Below are 17,077 nucleotides of genomic sequence, written 5' to 3'. Positions count from 1 at the left end.
CCTTTTGATATACTGTTGAATTCTGTTTGCTAATATTTTACTGAGTATTTTTGCATCTACATTCATCAGGGATATTGGTCTGTAATTTTCTTTTTTGGTAGGGTCTTTGCCTGGTTTTGGTATTAGGGTGATGTTGGCTTCATAGAATGAGTTTGGGAGTATTCCCTCTTCTTCTATTTTTTTGGAACACTTTAAGGAGAATGGGTATTATGTCTTCTCTGTGTGTCTGATAAAATTCCGAGGTAAATCCGCCCGGCCCCGGGGTTTTGTTCTTGGGTAGTTTTTTGATTACCGTTTCAATTTCTTTGCTCGTAATTGGTTTGTTTAACTTTTGTGTTTCTTCCTTGGTCAGTCTTGGGAGGTTGTATTTTTCTAGGAAGTTGTCCATTTCTTCTAGGTTTTCCAGCTTGTTGGCATATAGGTTTTCATAGTAGTCTTTAATAATTCTTTGTATTTCTGTGCAGTCTGTCGTGATTTTTCCATTCTCATTTCTGATTCTGTTGATTTGTGTTGATTCTCTTTTTCTCTTAATAAGTTTGGCTAGAGGCTTATCTATTTTGTTTATTTTCTCAAAGAACCAGCTCTTGGTTTCATTGATTTTTGCTATTGGTTTATTCTTCTCAATTTTGTTTATTTCTTCTCTGATCTTGATTATGTCCCTCCTTCTGCTGACTTTAGGCCTCATTTGTTCTTCTTTTTCCAGTTTCGATAATTGTGATGTTAGACTATTCATTTGGGATTGTTCTTCCTTCTTCAAGTGTGCCTGGATTGCTATATACTTTCCTCTTAAGACTGCTTTCGCTGCGTCCCACAGAAGTTGGGGCTTAGTGTTGTTGCCATTTGTTTCTATATATTCCTTGATCTTTATTTTGATTTGTTCATTGATCCATTATTTAGTAGCATGTTGTTAAGCCTCCATGTGTTTGTGAGCCTTTTTGTTTTCTTTGTAGAATTTATTTCTACTTTTATACCTTTTTGGTCTGAAAAATTGGTTGGTAGAATTTCAATATTTTGGAATTTACTGAGGCTGTTTTTGTCAGCTAGTATGTGGTCTATTCTGGAGAATGTTCCATGTGCACTTGAGAAGAATGTATATCCTGTTGCTTTTGGATGTAGAGTTCTATAGATGTCTATTAGGTCCATCTGTTCTAGTGTGTTGTTCAGTGCCTGTGTGTCCTTACTTATTTTCTGCCTGGTGGATCTGTCCTTTGGGGTGAGTGGTATGTTGAAGTCTCCTAAGATGAATGCATTGCAATCTATTTCCCTCTTTAGTTCTGTTAGTATTTGTTTCACATATGCTGGTGCTCCTGTATTGGGTGCATATATATTTAGAATGATTATATCCTCTTGTTGAACTGAGCCCTTTGTCATTATGTAGTATCCTTCTTTATCTCTTGTTACTTTCTTTGTTTTGAAGTCTATTTTGTCTGATATTAGTACTGCAACCCCTGCTTTCTTCTCACTGTTGTTTGCCTGAAATATGTTTTTCCATCCCTTGACTTTTAGTCTATGCTTGTCTTTGGGTTTAAGGTGAGTTTCTTGTAAGCAGCATATAGATGGGTCTTGCTTTTTTATCCATTCTATTACTCTGTCTTTTGATTGGTGCATTAAGTCCATTTACATTTAGGGTGACTATTGAGAGATATGTACTTATTGCCATTGCAGGCTTTAGATTCGTGGTTACCAAAGGTTCAAGGTTAGCTTCTTTAGTATCTTACTGCCTAACTTAGCTCGCTTATTGAGCTGTTATATACACTGTCTGGAGATTCTTTTCTTCTCTCCCTTCTTATTCCTCCTCCTCCATTCTTCATATGTTGTGTGTTTTGTTCTGCTCTTTTTAGGAGTGCTCCCATCTAGAGCAGTCCCTGTAAGATGCCCTGTAGAGGCGGTTTGTGGGAAGCAAATTCCCTCAGCTTTTGCTTGTCTGGGAATTGTTTAATCCCGCCATCATATTTATATGATAGTCGTGCTGGATACAGTATCCTTGGTTCAAGGCCCTTCTGTTTCATTGCATTAAGTATATCATGCCATTCTCTTCTGGCCTGTAGGGTTTCTGTCGAGAAGTCTGATGTTAGCCTGATGGGTTTTCCTTTATAGGTGACCTTTTTCTCTCTAGCTGCCTTTAAAACTCTTTCCTTGTCCTTGATCCTTGCCATTTTAATTACTATGTGTCTTGGTGTTGTCCTCCTTGGATCCTTTCTTTTGGGGGTTCTGTGTAATTCCATGGTCTGTTCGATTATTTCCTCCCCCAGTTTGGGGAAGAAGTTTTCAGCAATTATTTCTTCAAAGAGACTTTCTGTCCCTTTTCCTCTTTCTTCTTCTTCTGGTACCCCTATAATACGAATATTAATCCTTTTGGATTGGTCACATAGTTCTCTTAGTGTTGTTTCATTCCTGGAGATCCTTTTATCTCTCTCTATGTCAGCTTCTATACGTTCCTGTTCTCTGGCATCTACTCCTTCAATGGCCTCTTGCATCTTATCCATTCTGCTTATAAATCCTTCCAGGGATTGTTTCACTTCTATGATCTCCTTCCTGACATCTGTGATCTCCCTCCGGACTTCATCCCATTGCTCTTGCATTTTTCTCTGCATCTCTGTCAGCATGTTCATGATTTTTATTTTGAATTCTTTTTCAGGAGGACTGGTTAGGTCTGTCTCCTTCTCAGGTGTTGTCTCTGTGATCTTTGTCTGCCTGTAGTTTTGCCTTTTCATGGTGTAGAGATAGTTTGCAGAGCTGGTACAAGTGACCGCTGGAAGAGCTTCCCTTCTTGTTGGTTTGTGGCCTTCCTCTCCTGGGAGTATAGCAACCTCTAGTGGCTTATGCTTGTCAGCTGTGTGCAGACAGGGCTTCTGCTACCTGCCCATTTGCTATGAGTTTATCTCCGCTGTTGCTGTGGGCGTGGCCTGGCTGGGGCTGCTCCTCCAAAGTGGTGGAGCCCCGTTGGAGGGGGAGCGGCTGGGAGGCTATTTATCTCTGTAAGGGGCCTCTGTGCTACCTGTTGCCCAGGGGGTTAGAGTGCCCAGAGAACCCAAGATTCCCTGCCTCTGGTCTAAGTGTCCTGTCCTGCCCCTTTAAGACTTCCAAAAAGCACTCTCCAAACCAAAACAACAACAGCAACAATGAGAGAGGGAACAGAAAAAAAAAAAAAAAAAGGAAAAAACACGCGATTTTTTTTGTCCTCAGGCGCCGGTCCCAGGCACCCGCTCACTGGTCCTGCTGCCCTGCCTCCCTAGCACCGGGGTCCCTGTCCCTTCAAGGCTTCCAAAAAGCACCTGCCCACCGGTCCCGCAGGGAAAAACGCGCGATATTCTTTGTCCTCAGGTGCCGGTCCCAGGCACCCGCTCACCAGTCCTGCTGCTCTGCCTCCCTAGCAATGGGGTCCCTGTCCCTTTAAGGCTTCCAAAAAGCACTTGCCAAAAAGAGAGGAAAAAAGGGGAAAAACGTGCAATTTCCTCCATCCTCAGGTGCCGGTCTCAGGCACCCGCCCTCTGGTCCCGCAGGGAAAAACACGCAATATTCTTTGTCCTCAGGCGCCGGTCCCAGGCACCCGCTCACCGGTCCTGCTGCTCTGCCTCCCTAGCACCGGGGTCCCTGTCCCTTTAAGGCTTCCAAGAAGCACTTGCCAAAAAGAGAAAAAAAAAAAAGGGGGGGAAAACGCGCAATTTCCTCCATCCTCAGGCGCCGGTCTCAGGCACCCGCCCACCGGTCCCGCAGGGAAAAACGCGCGATATTCTTTGTCCTCAGGCGCTGGTCCCAGGCACCCGCTCACCAGTCCCGCCGCCCTGCCTCCCTAGCAGTGGGGTCCCTGTCCCTTTAAGGCTTCCAAAAAGCACTCGCCAAAAAAAAAAAAAACTGCTCCGGTTTCTTTCCACCTTCTGGGAGCCGGGGGGAGGGGGGCTCGGGTCCCGCCGGCTGGGGCTTGTATCTTACCCCCTTCACAAGGCGCTGGGTTCTTGCAGGTGTGGATGTGGTCTGGATGTTGTCCTGTGTCCTCTGGTCTCTACTTTAGGAAGAGTTTTCTTTGTTATATTTTCATAGCTCTGTGTGTTTTGGGGAGGAGATTTCCACTGCTCTACTCACGCCGCCATCCTGGCTCCGCCTCCTGTATTATCAGTTTTAATGTGTCCTCTCTCACTTATGATTTTGAGTCTTTTTCTTTGTCTAGCTAAAGGTTTGTCAATTTTGTTTAAATTTTTGAACAAAGTTTTGTTGATCTTTTCTGTTATTTTTCTGGTCTTTATTTCATTTATTTCTTGCTATGCTATTATTTCCTTCCTTCTGCTAACTTTGGGCTTAATTTGTTTTTTCTTCTTCCTTGAGGTGTAAAGTTAGGTTGTTTGAGATGTAATTTCTTATACACATTTATCACTGTAAATATTCCTCTCAGAACTGATTTTGCATAGGTTTGAGATGCTGTTTCCATTTTCATTTGTTTTGATATGTATTTTTTATATTGCCTTTGATTTCTTTGACCCATTAGTTCAGAAATATGTTGAATTCCCATGTTATTTGTAGATTTCACAGCTTTCCTCATGTTGGTTTTTAGTTTTATACCACTGTAGTCAAAAAAGGTAGCTAGTATGATTTTAATCTTCCTGAACTTGCTAAGACTTGTTTTGTATTCTGTCATATAGTCTTATCCTGGAGAATGGTCCTTGTCTACTTGAGAAAAATGTTGCTTTTGGATGGAATTTCTGGATATGTATGTTAAGTCCATTTAGTATAAAGTTTGGCTCAATTCAAATGGTTCCTTATTGAATTTGTGTGGATGATCTATTTATTGCTGAAAATGGGGAGTTAAAATCCCCTATTATTGTATTGTCTATTTCTCCTTTCAGATGTATTGATCCCCTTTAACATTATATAATGACCTTCTTTGTCTCGTTACCATATTTGCCTTAAACTCTATTTTGCCTAAATATGGCTCTTCCTGATCTTTTGATTTCCATTGGCATAGAGTATCTTTCTCTGTCCCCTCACTTTATGTGTGTCCTAAAACTGAAGTGAGTCTCTTGTATGTAACATATAGCTGGGTCATTTTTTTTTCAGTTCAGCCATTCTATGTGCCTTTTGATTGGTCCATTTACATTTAGCAATTTACCAATTACATAGAGTAATTATTGATATGGAAGGTAATTACTGTACTGCCATCTTACCACTTTCTAGTTGTTTTATATTTCCATTGTTTCTTTTTCCCTCTGTGTCTTTTTTTTCTTCCCCCTGGTTTTTTTCTTCCCATTTTTGTAAACTGGTGATTTTTCATGATGAAGCTCTATTTTACCATTTTTAAATCACTCAGGAATCTACTTGATTTTTGCTTTATGATGACATGAGGCTTAATAAAACATCTCATAGATAAAACAGTCCATTTTATGCTGAAAGCATCTTTGTCCACCTATAAAATCTCTCCCCTTTTAGTCTCCCCCTTAAACATTTTTGGGGCCACACTGACCTTTTCATGTTGTGTATTTCTTAACAAATTATGGTACCTATAGATATTTTTAATGCTCTTTTCCTTTAACCTTTATACTATGGTTAAGTGGCTAATACACCATTCTATTATAGAATTAGAATTTTATAAATTTGAGTATTTTTCACCTTTACATCAGTGTAAAGGTGTTTTCATGTCACTCACTAGCATCTTTTTACCTCAGCTTGAAGAACACATTTCAGCATTTCTTGCAAGGCAGCTCTGATGGTGATAAACTCCCTCAGCTTTTGTTTATATAGGGAAATATTTCTCCTTCATATCTAAGAGTAATTTTGCTAGATAGAGTACTCTTGGCTGGCAGTTTTTGTCTTTCAGCTGTTTGAATATGTCATTCCACTCTCTCTTGGCCTTGGGTTTTTGTTGAGAAATCTACTAGCCTAGTGGATGTTCCTTTGTAGATCATGCTTTTTTTCCCCCTGGCTGCCTTGAAGATTCTTTGTGTGATTTTTGGTGGTTTTATTAAATGTCTTGGAGGAGGTGTTTTCACATTGAGATAATAGGTAATCCATTAGCTTTATGAATTTGGATGTCCAAGTCTTTCCCCAGGTTTGGGAAGTTTTCAGCTATTATTTCTTTAAGCTTTCTGCTTCCTTCTCACTCTCCTTCTGGATCTCTGATTATTCTACTAGTTGCTCTTCTGATCGAGTCCTATAGATCTTGCAAGCTTTCTTTGATCTTTTTTATTCTCTTCTAACTGTATTATTTCAAAGTTCCTGTACTCTTAGTCATTTATTCTGTTTTCCATATGCTCCACTCTACTACAGATACTTTCTGTAGTATTCTTCATCTCATCCATTGATTCCTTAGCTCCAGAATTTGTTTGGTCCTTCTTAAAAATTATTTCTACAGTAAAAAGTTCATTTTGTTCATGTATTTTCCTTCCTAATATCATTGAACTGAGTTTTCTTGTAGTTCATTGAGTTTCTTCAAAAGACCTATTCTAAATTATCAGCTAGATTGCAGTATTCTGTGGCTTTGAGCTTGGTTGTTGAATTATTGCTATCTTTCGAGGGTGACTAATTTTCTTGATTTTTCATGTTCCTTGTATTAATGTGTTTTTTCTTATTTAAAGTAGCAGACATGTCCTTAAATTGTTATGGTTGCCTTCAGATGGTGTTGCTGTATCAGAGGTTTCCCCAGCTTTTAAATGGGCAGAGCTGCTACACTCTACTTACTCCCTCTTGCAACAGAATTCTTGACTTCTTCTGTTTGTGGTTTCTTCCGTGCCCACAGACCCTGGTCTGCTTTTCTGAGAATATTCTGATTACTGGACCCACTCTTACTGCCACACTCAGGACAATGCACGAGGACCCAGCCACACTGTGGGAGGACGTGTGGGTTTAATGCTTGGGGTGTTAGCACCCTTGGGCCCTGGGGGGAAATCCTTGAGTGGGATGCTCCCAGAGGCTTGTGGGCAGATACTTGCTGAAGTCCTGAAGCAGTCAATGGGAGCCACATTCCTTTAACTCCCTTTGATTTACTTATGCTTTCCTCACTTTCTCTTTCTTCCCCTCAGTACTCTGGTTGCTGCTGGCGAGAAATGGATTTCTCCAGGTGCCAGCTCACACAAGTGGGATAGCCCGGCCCTCAGTCACTGCTTTCCACCTCCTCTGCACGAGAGGCTGCCGCCATGCACAGCTTAGCCTTTGCAGCGAGGTGCTGGCCATGTAGCTACCAACAGAGAACGTTCCCTTCTTCTGTCTACTATAAAGTCACCAACACACTCCATCACTTACTTTTAAGAAAAATTTAATTGTGATAAGAAGCACATAACAGGGAGTCTCCTATCTTCATGCTGTGTAAGTGTGCAGTGCAGAGGTCTTAAGCACATTCATACTGTTGGGCAGCCAATCTCCACAGCTCTTTCATCTTGCAAAAATGAAACGCCGTACCCATTAAACAACAACTCCATTTCCTCCTTCCCCAGCAGTCATCGTTCTACTTTCTCTCTCTGTGCAGTCATACAGTATTTGTCCTTTTTTTTAAATATTTTGGTATCATTAATCTACAATTACATGAGGAACATTATGTTTACTAGACTCCCCCCATCACCAAGGTCCCCCACATAGCCAATTGGAGTCACTGTCCATCAGGGTAATAAGATGCTGTAGAATCACGACCAGTCCTCTTGGTGCTGTACAGCCCTCCCCGTGCCCCCGCACCCCCACATTATGCATGCTAATTGTAATGCCCCTTCTCCTCCCCCCCACCTTATCCCTCCCTTCCCCCCCATCCTCCCTGGTCCCTTTCCCTTTGGTAACTGTTAGTCCATTCTTGGGTTCTGTGATTCTGCTGCTGTTTTGCTCCTTCAATTTTTCCTTTGTTCTTATACTCCACAGATGAGTGAAATCATTTGGAATTTATCTTTCTCTGCCTGACTTATTTCACTGAGCATAATACCCTCTAGCTCCATCCATGCTGTTGCAAATGGTAGGATTTGTTTTCTTCTTATGGCTGATTCCATTGTGTATATGTATCACATCTTCTTTATCCATTCATCTACTGATGGACACTTAGGTTGCTTCCATTTCTTGGCTATTGTAAATAGTGCTGCGATAAACATAGGGGTGCATCTGACTTTTTCAAACTGGGCTGCTGCATTCTTAGGGTAAATTCCTAGGAGTGGAATTCCTGGGTCAAATGGTATTTCTATTTTGAGTTTTTTGAGGAATTTCCATATAGCTTTCCACAATGGTTGAACTAATTTACATTCCCACCAGCAGTGTAGGAGGGTTCCCCTTTCCCCACAACCTCGCCAACATTTTTTGTTGTTTGTCTTTTGGATGGTGGCCATCCTTACTGGTGTGAGGTGATATCACATTGTGGTTTTAATTTGCATTTCTCTGATGAAAGATCTGGAGCATCTTTTCATGTGTCTGTTGGCCATCTGAATTTCTTCTTTGGAGAACTATCTGTTCAGCTCCTCTGCCCATTATTTAATTGGGTTATTTGCTTTTTGTTTGTTGAGGTGCATGAGCTCTTTACATATTTTGGATGTCAACCCTTTATCGGATCTGTCATTTATGAATATATTCTCCCACACTGTAGGATGCCTTTTTATTCTATTGATGTTGTCCTTTGCTGTACAGCTTTTCAGTTTGATGTAGTCCCACTTCTTCATTTTTGCTTTTGTTTCCCTTGCCTGGGGAGATATGTTCGTGAAGAAGTCGCTCATGTTTATGTGCAAGAGACTTTTGCCTATGTTTTTTTCTAAGAGTTTTATGGTTTCAAGGCTTACATTCAGGTCTTTGATCCATTTCGAATTTACTTTTGTATATGAGGTTAGACTGTGATCCAGTTTCATTCTCTTACATGTAGCTGTCCAGTTTTGCCAACACCAGCTGTTGAAGAGGCTGTCATTTCTCCATTGTATGTCCATGGCTCCTTCATCATATATTGACTGTATATGTTTGGGTTAATATCTGGACTCTCTATTCTGTTCCACTGGTCTGTGGCTCTGTTCTTGTGCCTGTACCAAATTGTGTTGATTACTGTGGCTTTGTAGTAGAGCTTGAAGTTGGGAAGCGAGATCCCCAACTGCTTTATTCTTCCTTCTCAGGATTCCTTTGGCTATTCAGGGTCTTTTATGGTTCCATATGAATTTTAAAACTATTTGTTCCAGTTCGTTGAAGAATGCTGCTGGTATTTAGATAGGCATTGCATTGAATCTGTAGATTGCTTTAGGCAGGATGGCCATTTTGACAATATTAATTCTTCCTAGCCAGGAGCATGGGATGAGTTTCCATTTGTTAGTGTCCTTTTTAATTTCTCTTAAGAATGTTTTGTAGTTTTCAGGGTATAGGTCTTTCACTTCCTTGGTTAGGTTTTTATTCTTTTTGATGCAATTGTGAATGGAACTGTTTTCCCGATTTCTCTTTCTGTTAGTTTATCGTTAGTGTATAAGAAAGCAACAGATTTCTGTGTATTAATTTTGTATCCTGCAACTTTGCTGAATTCAGATATTAGTTCTAGTAGTTTTGGAATGGAGACTTTAGGGTTTTTTATGTACAATATCATGTCATCTGCAAATATAGTGACAGTTTGACTTCTTCTTTACCATTCTGGATACCTTGTATTTCTTTGTTTTTTTCTGATTGCTGTGGCTAGGACCTCCAGTACTATGTCGAAAAACAGTGGGGAGAGTGGGCGTCCATCAGTTACTTTTTACCAAAAATTTAATAACATTAAAAAGAAGAAAACTTTTTTGTTTAAATACTAATTAAATACCCATTATAGATTTTCATTTATGAACAAGAGCAGTTTAAAAGAAAAAATGGCAGTTTCTAAGGTACCATTTACCCACAATTATTTTTTAAATATTCTATAATCATAAAAGAGCATATTAAATAATAATGTATATGGAAATTATGAAAGTGATAGTCAACTTTCACCTTCACTTCTAAAGAACAAGAAAAATGCTCTAGAAAAATAACTAATGACTACAGGAAAAATGACAGTATCCTAATAGAGACTTGAGTGTTTTATTTTAAGAAAGATCTTTATTTTGACCCAGTTAACAAAAAGGAGCTTTCAATATAAGAGTTCTTCACTTTTCCCTTTTACATTAAGGGAATAAGTATGGTCATGCTTGTAGGAGAAGACATTGAAATGTTTGGGAAAATGTAGGGGGTGAGACTTCAAACAGAAACCCAGGCTTAGTTTATTTTTCTATAAAGTGGTTCTTTTGTTACTGCATATTAAGCATTATATATGGGAAAGTAGCTTTTTAAAATCTAGTAAAAAGTGGTAGAAATTTTTAGCAATTTTTCTTAATTGTTAAGCAATGCTTTCATATTAGAAAAAATATGTTCCTCTTATAGCTCTACATTGATAATCACAATTTATTTAATAATCATTTCATATTATAGACTTAAATGTTGAATTTCATCTTAGCAGACTGTAATCCGTACTAGTATAAAATGAGATTTATATATATATGTCTTAGCATGAAATATAGGTGGTGTAGAAACTACTGTTAATGTTTTTCACTTTTAAAAATGAATTTTAAAGAAATATATTTCTATCAAACTTGAGGATACATTCACAGTTCAAAGAAATGTAATTTAACTTAAATTTCTAATGTTACTAAAAGAAAATGCAGAATATAAATTAAAATGTATTTTAACAGTTGTAAATATAATTATTAAATATAAAGATGTTAGCTCTGGTACATAAGAAAATATTTACAACTAATAAAAAAGTGGATTGTAGAATATACATGTTCTATGTATAAAAATAAGTAAAATATTTTATAGTTCAAAGGATATTTTCTAAGCCAGGTTATCCATGCAACTCTATTATAATACCGTCTCATTAGCATTACTGGAGCACAAAGAAGCATGGAAGAAATCTAACAATAATCCTGATTTAAAGCTCATATTGCAACTTTAGCGCCTGTACATCTTGTAAAGTAAAATGTTCATTTGGTGTGTCTGAGAGGTCATCAAAGAGCTGTTCAATTTGCTCCTTTTGGCTCTTGCTAATTAGTGTCAACATCATCTAAATGGAAGAAGGACAAAAACTGTATCAGCATAAAAAATTACCATTTTAAAGTTATAGAAACCTAAAAAAAACAATCTCTATTAAGGTATTTTACCACTTACCTTAAACCTTTCTGCTTTGCTCAGATAGAAAAGATGCTGATATACCAATGAGGGATCTTTATCGGTAAGATTGCTTTTCAGACACTGAATGAGGAGGAGGAATATATCGCCTTCAAGTTTGTTACTCAACAACATTGGCAAATCTTTTGGTTCAGTGATGGCTAAAAGGTGTGCACAGGCTTCTTTATCTTTCCTAGTACTGAGAGCATTTATAACTTGACCAAATTCATAGGCATTGTTAGGCTTAGTGATCAGTAGCTTTTCATGGTGTTCCGGTGGTGCACCGCTTGGGTCTCCCTCTTCAGGAGCAAGGCTGGCTGTGGCGACCTCCTCTGAGGTCCTTGTGGGCTCCTCTTCTTGGCCTGCACTCACCTTCATGGGGGAAAAAATCATACTGTCACAAACAGCCGCCACTGCATGCATCTCAAGTTACATTTATTAAAATGGGAAGGAAGTGCCAAGTTTTAAGTGAAAATCATAAAATCTATTTTGTTTAAGAAGAGAAGTTTTAAGGTTTAAGTGTCTATTCATGAAAGTATTCTTACAGTTTAGGAAAACTTACGACAGTGAAAATGTGACCATTTGATTTTCATAATTTTCCATAAAGCTACTGTATAAAAGAAAACCTATAACAACTTTTTTTCATGATAAATTTTAAATTTACTTATGTCCTTACATTTAAGAGAGAAGTGAACTTAAATTTTCCAATGTTAATTCCTCCTTAGAAGGAAAAAACTTCCTAGTTTCTCTCACATACCAGCCTCTTAGTGTAAGTGTAAGATAAGTGGGATGATATTAGCATTCATGAATACACAAGAATTCATGAATAAACTACAGGCAAAGCGGAAAGCTAAGGCATAAGACAATTATCTGAACTCACAAAGGGGGGTTTGATTCTGGGGTAGTCCAAGATCTCTGATGAGGCAGACCAGGCTTATTTCAGAGTGCTAAAAAAGACCTGAATCAATCTGGGAAATCTCCATGGGGTATAGCTAGAAGGGCTGCTGAATCAGTCCTGTCAGGAGTCTTCAGGTCTACCCAGATACAAAGCTCACTGGCCACAGGCTTCCAGAGCAATCTGGAGTGGAAGTAAGACAAGCCACAGGTAAGAAGGGGTACGGGGCAAAGAAAGGAAGCACCTCCATGGTGCAGGCTCCTGATACCATTCATGGGCGCAGACTGGTCATCACAACAAAGACAATGACTGATCATCACAACAAAGGAAACATTCTGTCTGGTTAAAATTTCTAAATTGTGCATGAGAATAAAAACCAAAAATTTTTAAAGATTTTGTAGAACTCAGAGGTATGACTTCAGAATCCACTATGATTCCCAAAAACAGTACTGTCAAAGATAACCAAATACAATACCTCTTGAATCTCGATTTTCCTTCTCTCCTTGTCTTTATTGAGTGATGCTGTATTATCCTTAATATTAAGGAATCTGGTTACTTCTTCCAGTTCCATCTTTGCCTCAACAATACTTGAGTCTAGTAGAAGAACTTTATGGAGATCATTTAAACTTTTTTGGTAGTTCTGAAAGTAGAAAGGCAGAGGAAATAATTTTCATACATAAAAGGAGAAGGCGCACAAGTCAGCCGGAGGGGGAGTGAGTCATGGCTGAGCAGTGCAGAGCAGGCAGCAGGCTCCCCACAGCGCTGTGACCATCGAGCCAAGCCTCTGAGGTAAGTCTCAGGCTAGAACAGTACAATCCTTCACACAGCGAGCATCTCTACAGAAGAGTGAGCACGGGATCTGGAGTTGGAAGACTCAAGTGCAATTCTGTATTATCACAGCCTCCACCTACCCCATGGTGGCATCTGTTGCCTGCTAAATGAACCATAGAAAGAATGAACAGCCTCATCTTAGCACCCACTAACTTGGAAACCTTCACAAGATTCTACTTAACCTTACTGAGCTTCAGTTTTCTCCTCTTTAAAATACACATAAGAAAAGCCTCTCCAGAAAATACACTGGAGAGGCTGAGGTGAAAGAAAAGCAATCTAAACTTAAAACACAGACAGAATCTGGTAGCAGAAACAGATGCTACAAACTCAGAGTCCACTTGATAGGCCATATTCTAGAACTACAGACTAGACCCAAATTTGATTAATTCTGTGACAAGGTGAAGAATTCCAATGACATTAACCTCTCTAAGGATTTATGCCATATCATAACAGCATATGCTGGAGGCTGAGGCGCAGGTAAGATAAGCTTGTCAGTAGGTGACATTCCTGGAGGCCTGGCTGTAATGCCACATCCCTTCCCCCTCCACCCAGCAGCACACTAAAGCAAGAGTGGTATGTTTAAAGAGATTACCTTTTATTTTTTAAATTAGAGATTTAAGGTTATTTAAAAACTACAGTATATTATGTACTATTAGTAACAAATCTCCACATACCACTATGTCACAACAGCATAGGTGGAACATGCTACAAATAAGCAAATGACACTGTATTCTCTCCTAAGTGTTTCAGATGTGGAGCCATACTGAAAGGCAAGAAAGTGGGGCAGCAGGGAAGGTGAGAGAGTAATAATATTCTTACTGTTCTCAGTATTTTGCAATTATTATTATTTTACTTTCACAATAGTTCTGTGAGTACCAACTTTTACTGTCCCCACTTTAAAGGTGAGGAACTGAGGCATGGATACTTTGGGGGATGATCAGTTGAGGCAGCAATGACCAGAAGATGAATGGTAATACAGCTGTGGAGCTCAACTGAGATGCCTAGAAAGAGATTTTTTTTGAGCTATAGCCTTGGAAATGGAAGTCAAACACTACAGGAGTTGATAGGATTTTTTTTTTTTTCACCATTTAAGAAAAGTCTGTGCCTAAAGGATAGTCTGGTTGAAAGCTACCTAAGAAAAAGGAAATACACTTTGGTAAGCATTCAAACAGAGGCAGGCAAGTGTGAGGAGGGAAGGACAGCATCCAACAGGAGGCAGTGGAAGAGGAAGGATCCACAGTGGTCAGGCAAGGTCCACTCAGCTGGACAGATGGCCACTGAATGCATCTGCATGGTTGGAGGAGGGAGCAGCATGGAGGAGAGGACAGCCATGGCCTCGTGGACGCTTACATTTAGGAAGGAAAACAATAAAAATCACAAGTATACAAAATAATAAGTGTGCCCTATCATTAATGCAATGAGGAAAACCAAGGGTTGAGTGGATACTGAAGGAGGGAGTCTCCTTTTGATGACGTGAAGAGAAACCAACCATGCAGAATGGAGGGAAGAGAAGAGCTCATACAAAGAGAAATATGGCTTTGGCACAAAGGACATTTAAGCTGCTAGAGACCTCATCAGATCCTAAAAAAATATATATATATATATATAATCACATGTGTCTGGGATATTTAGCATTACAGATGTGTTTAAGTTATAATATCAACAATGACAAGATACTGCTCTTTTTGATATTTTTGGCCTGTAGCATGCCCAATTAGCTATAAATTTTTTATGGCAAGGACCATGTCTTATTCACCTCTCTACTCCTAAAACTTAGTACATAAGTGGCATTCAATTAAAGAATTAAATTGTAAGTAAAAGCACTGTTCAATTATTTTTTGTGAAGAACAACTGTACATTAAGGAAAGCCCTGTATTTTTCATAACTGGCACACAGAAAAAAAAAGTTAAAGCTAGCTAGGAAACAAAACATCCCAAAGATTCAAGAAAGCAGAGTGTTTAGCTAAGAACTACAGGCAGGGCATCTGCTCGCTGTGGGCCCCTGGGCCCTTCCTCATGACACTCACACTGAGCAAGTGGATCCAGGAGTAAGTTCTGAGGCATTGCACAAACATCAGAATTATACAGCCTTTGAAAATCCTGAAATTAAATCCACTTGGTACATAACTACAGGATATATAAATCAAGCCGTAATGAATCAAACCAGAAAAACAAGCTGCCAGCCTCATAATCTAGTGGGACAGGATTACTCAAATTGGGGATAATCTTTCAGCATAATACAATTTCTAGAGTTCATTCCAAGGAAGTATTATATTCTGGTCTTTCATTAGGGACACTGTAAACAAGCTCTCAGAGTCAGGTAGCAAGTATGAAGTACACCTGCTTTAAATGTCTGGACATATATAATTCATGAATTATACAGATCTACTACCCTCAAGGACCCAATGCATTAAACTCAAAGAGTTGAGTAAATTCTGAAGAAGCCTCATGTAATTCAGCATCTAGGAAATCTTTACCCGAAGTTTACAAATGTGCTGGTAACAAGGCAGGTCATGTAGGCACCATGACCAAGTGAATACAGCGCAGCTGTGGACTGCCATCCCCAGGCTGGGAGGCCGAGAACACCCCCGTGCTAGAGGGGCGGGAGCTCCCTTCTAGACCTCGCCCCATGTACCTCTTCACCTGGCTTTTCATCAGTATCCTTTAAAACCACAGGGAAGGGAGGGCAGGCATGCAGCCGTGGCTCCACTGGCCCAGGGTCACGGCACAGCACCTGCACAGGTGTGGCTCTCCCGCAATCTGAGTGGATCTGTGACCTAGAAAAGCCTAATGGCTCAGTGCACACAGATTGTGCTCATTTGATATACTACGCAAAAACAACTGCCCTCTCCCAGCAAAACTTAACTTTCACAGAATATATTTTTAGGTATTTCCCTTTCAATGATAGGCATGGAATTAAAAGAACTATCTCAGACTCAGTAAGGTCAAAACCAAACTCCTTCCTCAGACCTTCCCTCCTCCATTATCACACTGCACCACTCAGCCACACAAGCCAGAAACCTGGGAGGCCCCTCCTTTGCTGCTTCCCCCATATATTTTACTGCTCTGTATGTCCTGTCAACTTTACCTTCAAACACCCTTCAATTAATCCTTCACTTTCTGTTAGGGCTGAACTGTGTTGCCCCCACCTCTGAAAATTCATGTTTGAGTCTTAACCCACAGTACCTTGGATGCAGCCACACTAACATATGTTCTTCCCTATTAAAGAGATAATCATGTTAAAATGGAGTCATTAGGGTGGACCCTAATCCAGTATGCCTGGTGACCCTATAAGGAAAGGAAATTTGGACAGAGAGATGTACAGAGGGAAGATGCACGGAAGTCACAGGGGGAAGACAGGCCTCTACAAGGCAAGGAGACGGGTCTGGAACACACCCTTCCTTCACAGGCCTCAGAAGGAGCCAGCCTGGCTGACACCTTGATCTCAGACTTCTAGCTTTCAGAACCATGAGAAAATAAATTTCTGTTGTCTAAGCCACCATCTCTCCTGCCATGTCACAGTAGCCCTAGCAAACGAACAGACCTTCTGTCTTCCCTCTGCCATCACCTTCAAGCATCTGCTTCTCACTCTGGTGGCATCTCACCTATCTCCCCACACCATGCTCGGGCCCTCTGATCCACCTTTCATACTGTCTCCAAATCTGATCCAAAATGCTGCCTTTTACCACCCTTTGGGGACTCCTATCTCATTCAGGATCAAGCCTAGCCTCCACAGCAAGGCCTCCCAGGCCCCTTATGATACAACCATCTCTCTTCATCCTCACTCCCACTCACCCCTGGCCTCCAACTGTACCAGTTCATGAACGAGTCCACAAAAAATATGCACAAGAATGTCACAGCAGCTTTATTTGTAACAGCCCCAAATTGGAAGCACCTACATATCATTAACTGGTGAATACAGAAAACAAATTGTACGGCTCAGAAATAAAAAAGCAACATTAACCTATAGTGATAGAAATTAGGTAAGTAGTTGCCTGAGGGTCAGGGGGAGGTGGGATGGAAGGAGGAAGATTATGAGTAACGTGCATAAGGAACTTTCCAGAGAGATGGAAATGTTAACTTGATTGGGTGCTGGCTACTTGGGGATGTATGTTATTCAAAAGCCAATGACCAAATCAAGAAAACAATCCCATTTACAATTGCATGAAAAAGAATAAAGTACCTAGGAATAAATTTAACCAGGGAGGTGAAAGACCTGTATGCTGAAGAGTATAAGACACTGATGAAAGAAACT

The 17,077-nt window shown here is 39.9% G+C and overlaps 1 protein-coding gene across 2 annotated transcripts in view; it reads right to left on the bottom strand.

Moving 5' to 3' along the window:
* Positions 1-9,961: 9,961 nt before the first annotated feature.
* SPAG1 (sperm associated antigen 1) overlaps positions 9,962-17,077 on the bottom strand; it is a 65,513-nt gene continuing 58,397 nt past the window's right edge. The window contains exons 17-19 of one of the 2 annotated variants that reach the window (XM_073229892.1): positions 12,468-12,632; positions 11,098-11,469; positions 9,962-10,993 (exon numbers count right to left, since the gene is read on the bottom strand). In XM_073229892.1, the coding sequence (XP_073085993.1) occupies positions 10,862-10,993; positions 11,098-11,469; positions 12,468-12,632 (669 nt within the window). In that variant the 3' untranslated portion in view covers positions 9,962-10,861. Of the gene's footprint in view, positions 10,994-11,097; positions 11,470-11,977; positions 12,176-12,467; positions 12,633-17,077 lie in introns of those variants that run through there. The other variant, XR_012128336.1, reaches the window with a different exon arrangement.

The sequence above is a fragment of the Manis javanica genome, chromosome 2, assembly GCF_040802235.1.
Source record: "Manis javanica isolate MJ-LG chromosome 2, MJ_LKY, whole genome shotgun sequence".
Lineage (NCBI taxonomy): Eukaryota > Metazoa > Chordata > Mammalia > Pholidota > Manidae > Manis > Manis javanica.
Note: the sequence above shows the minus strand (reverse complement) of the source record. Positions and strands in the feature narration are given on the sequence as shown.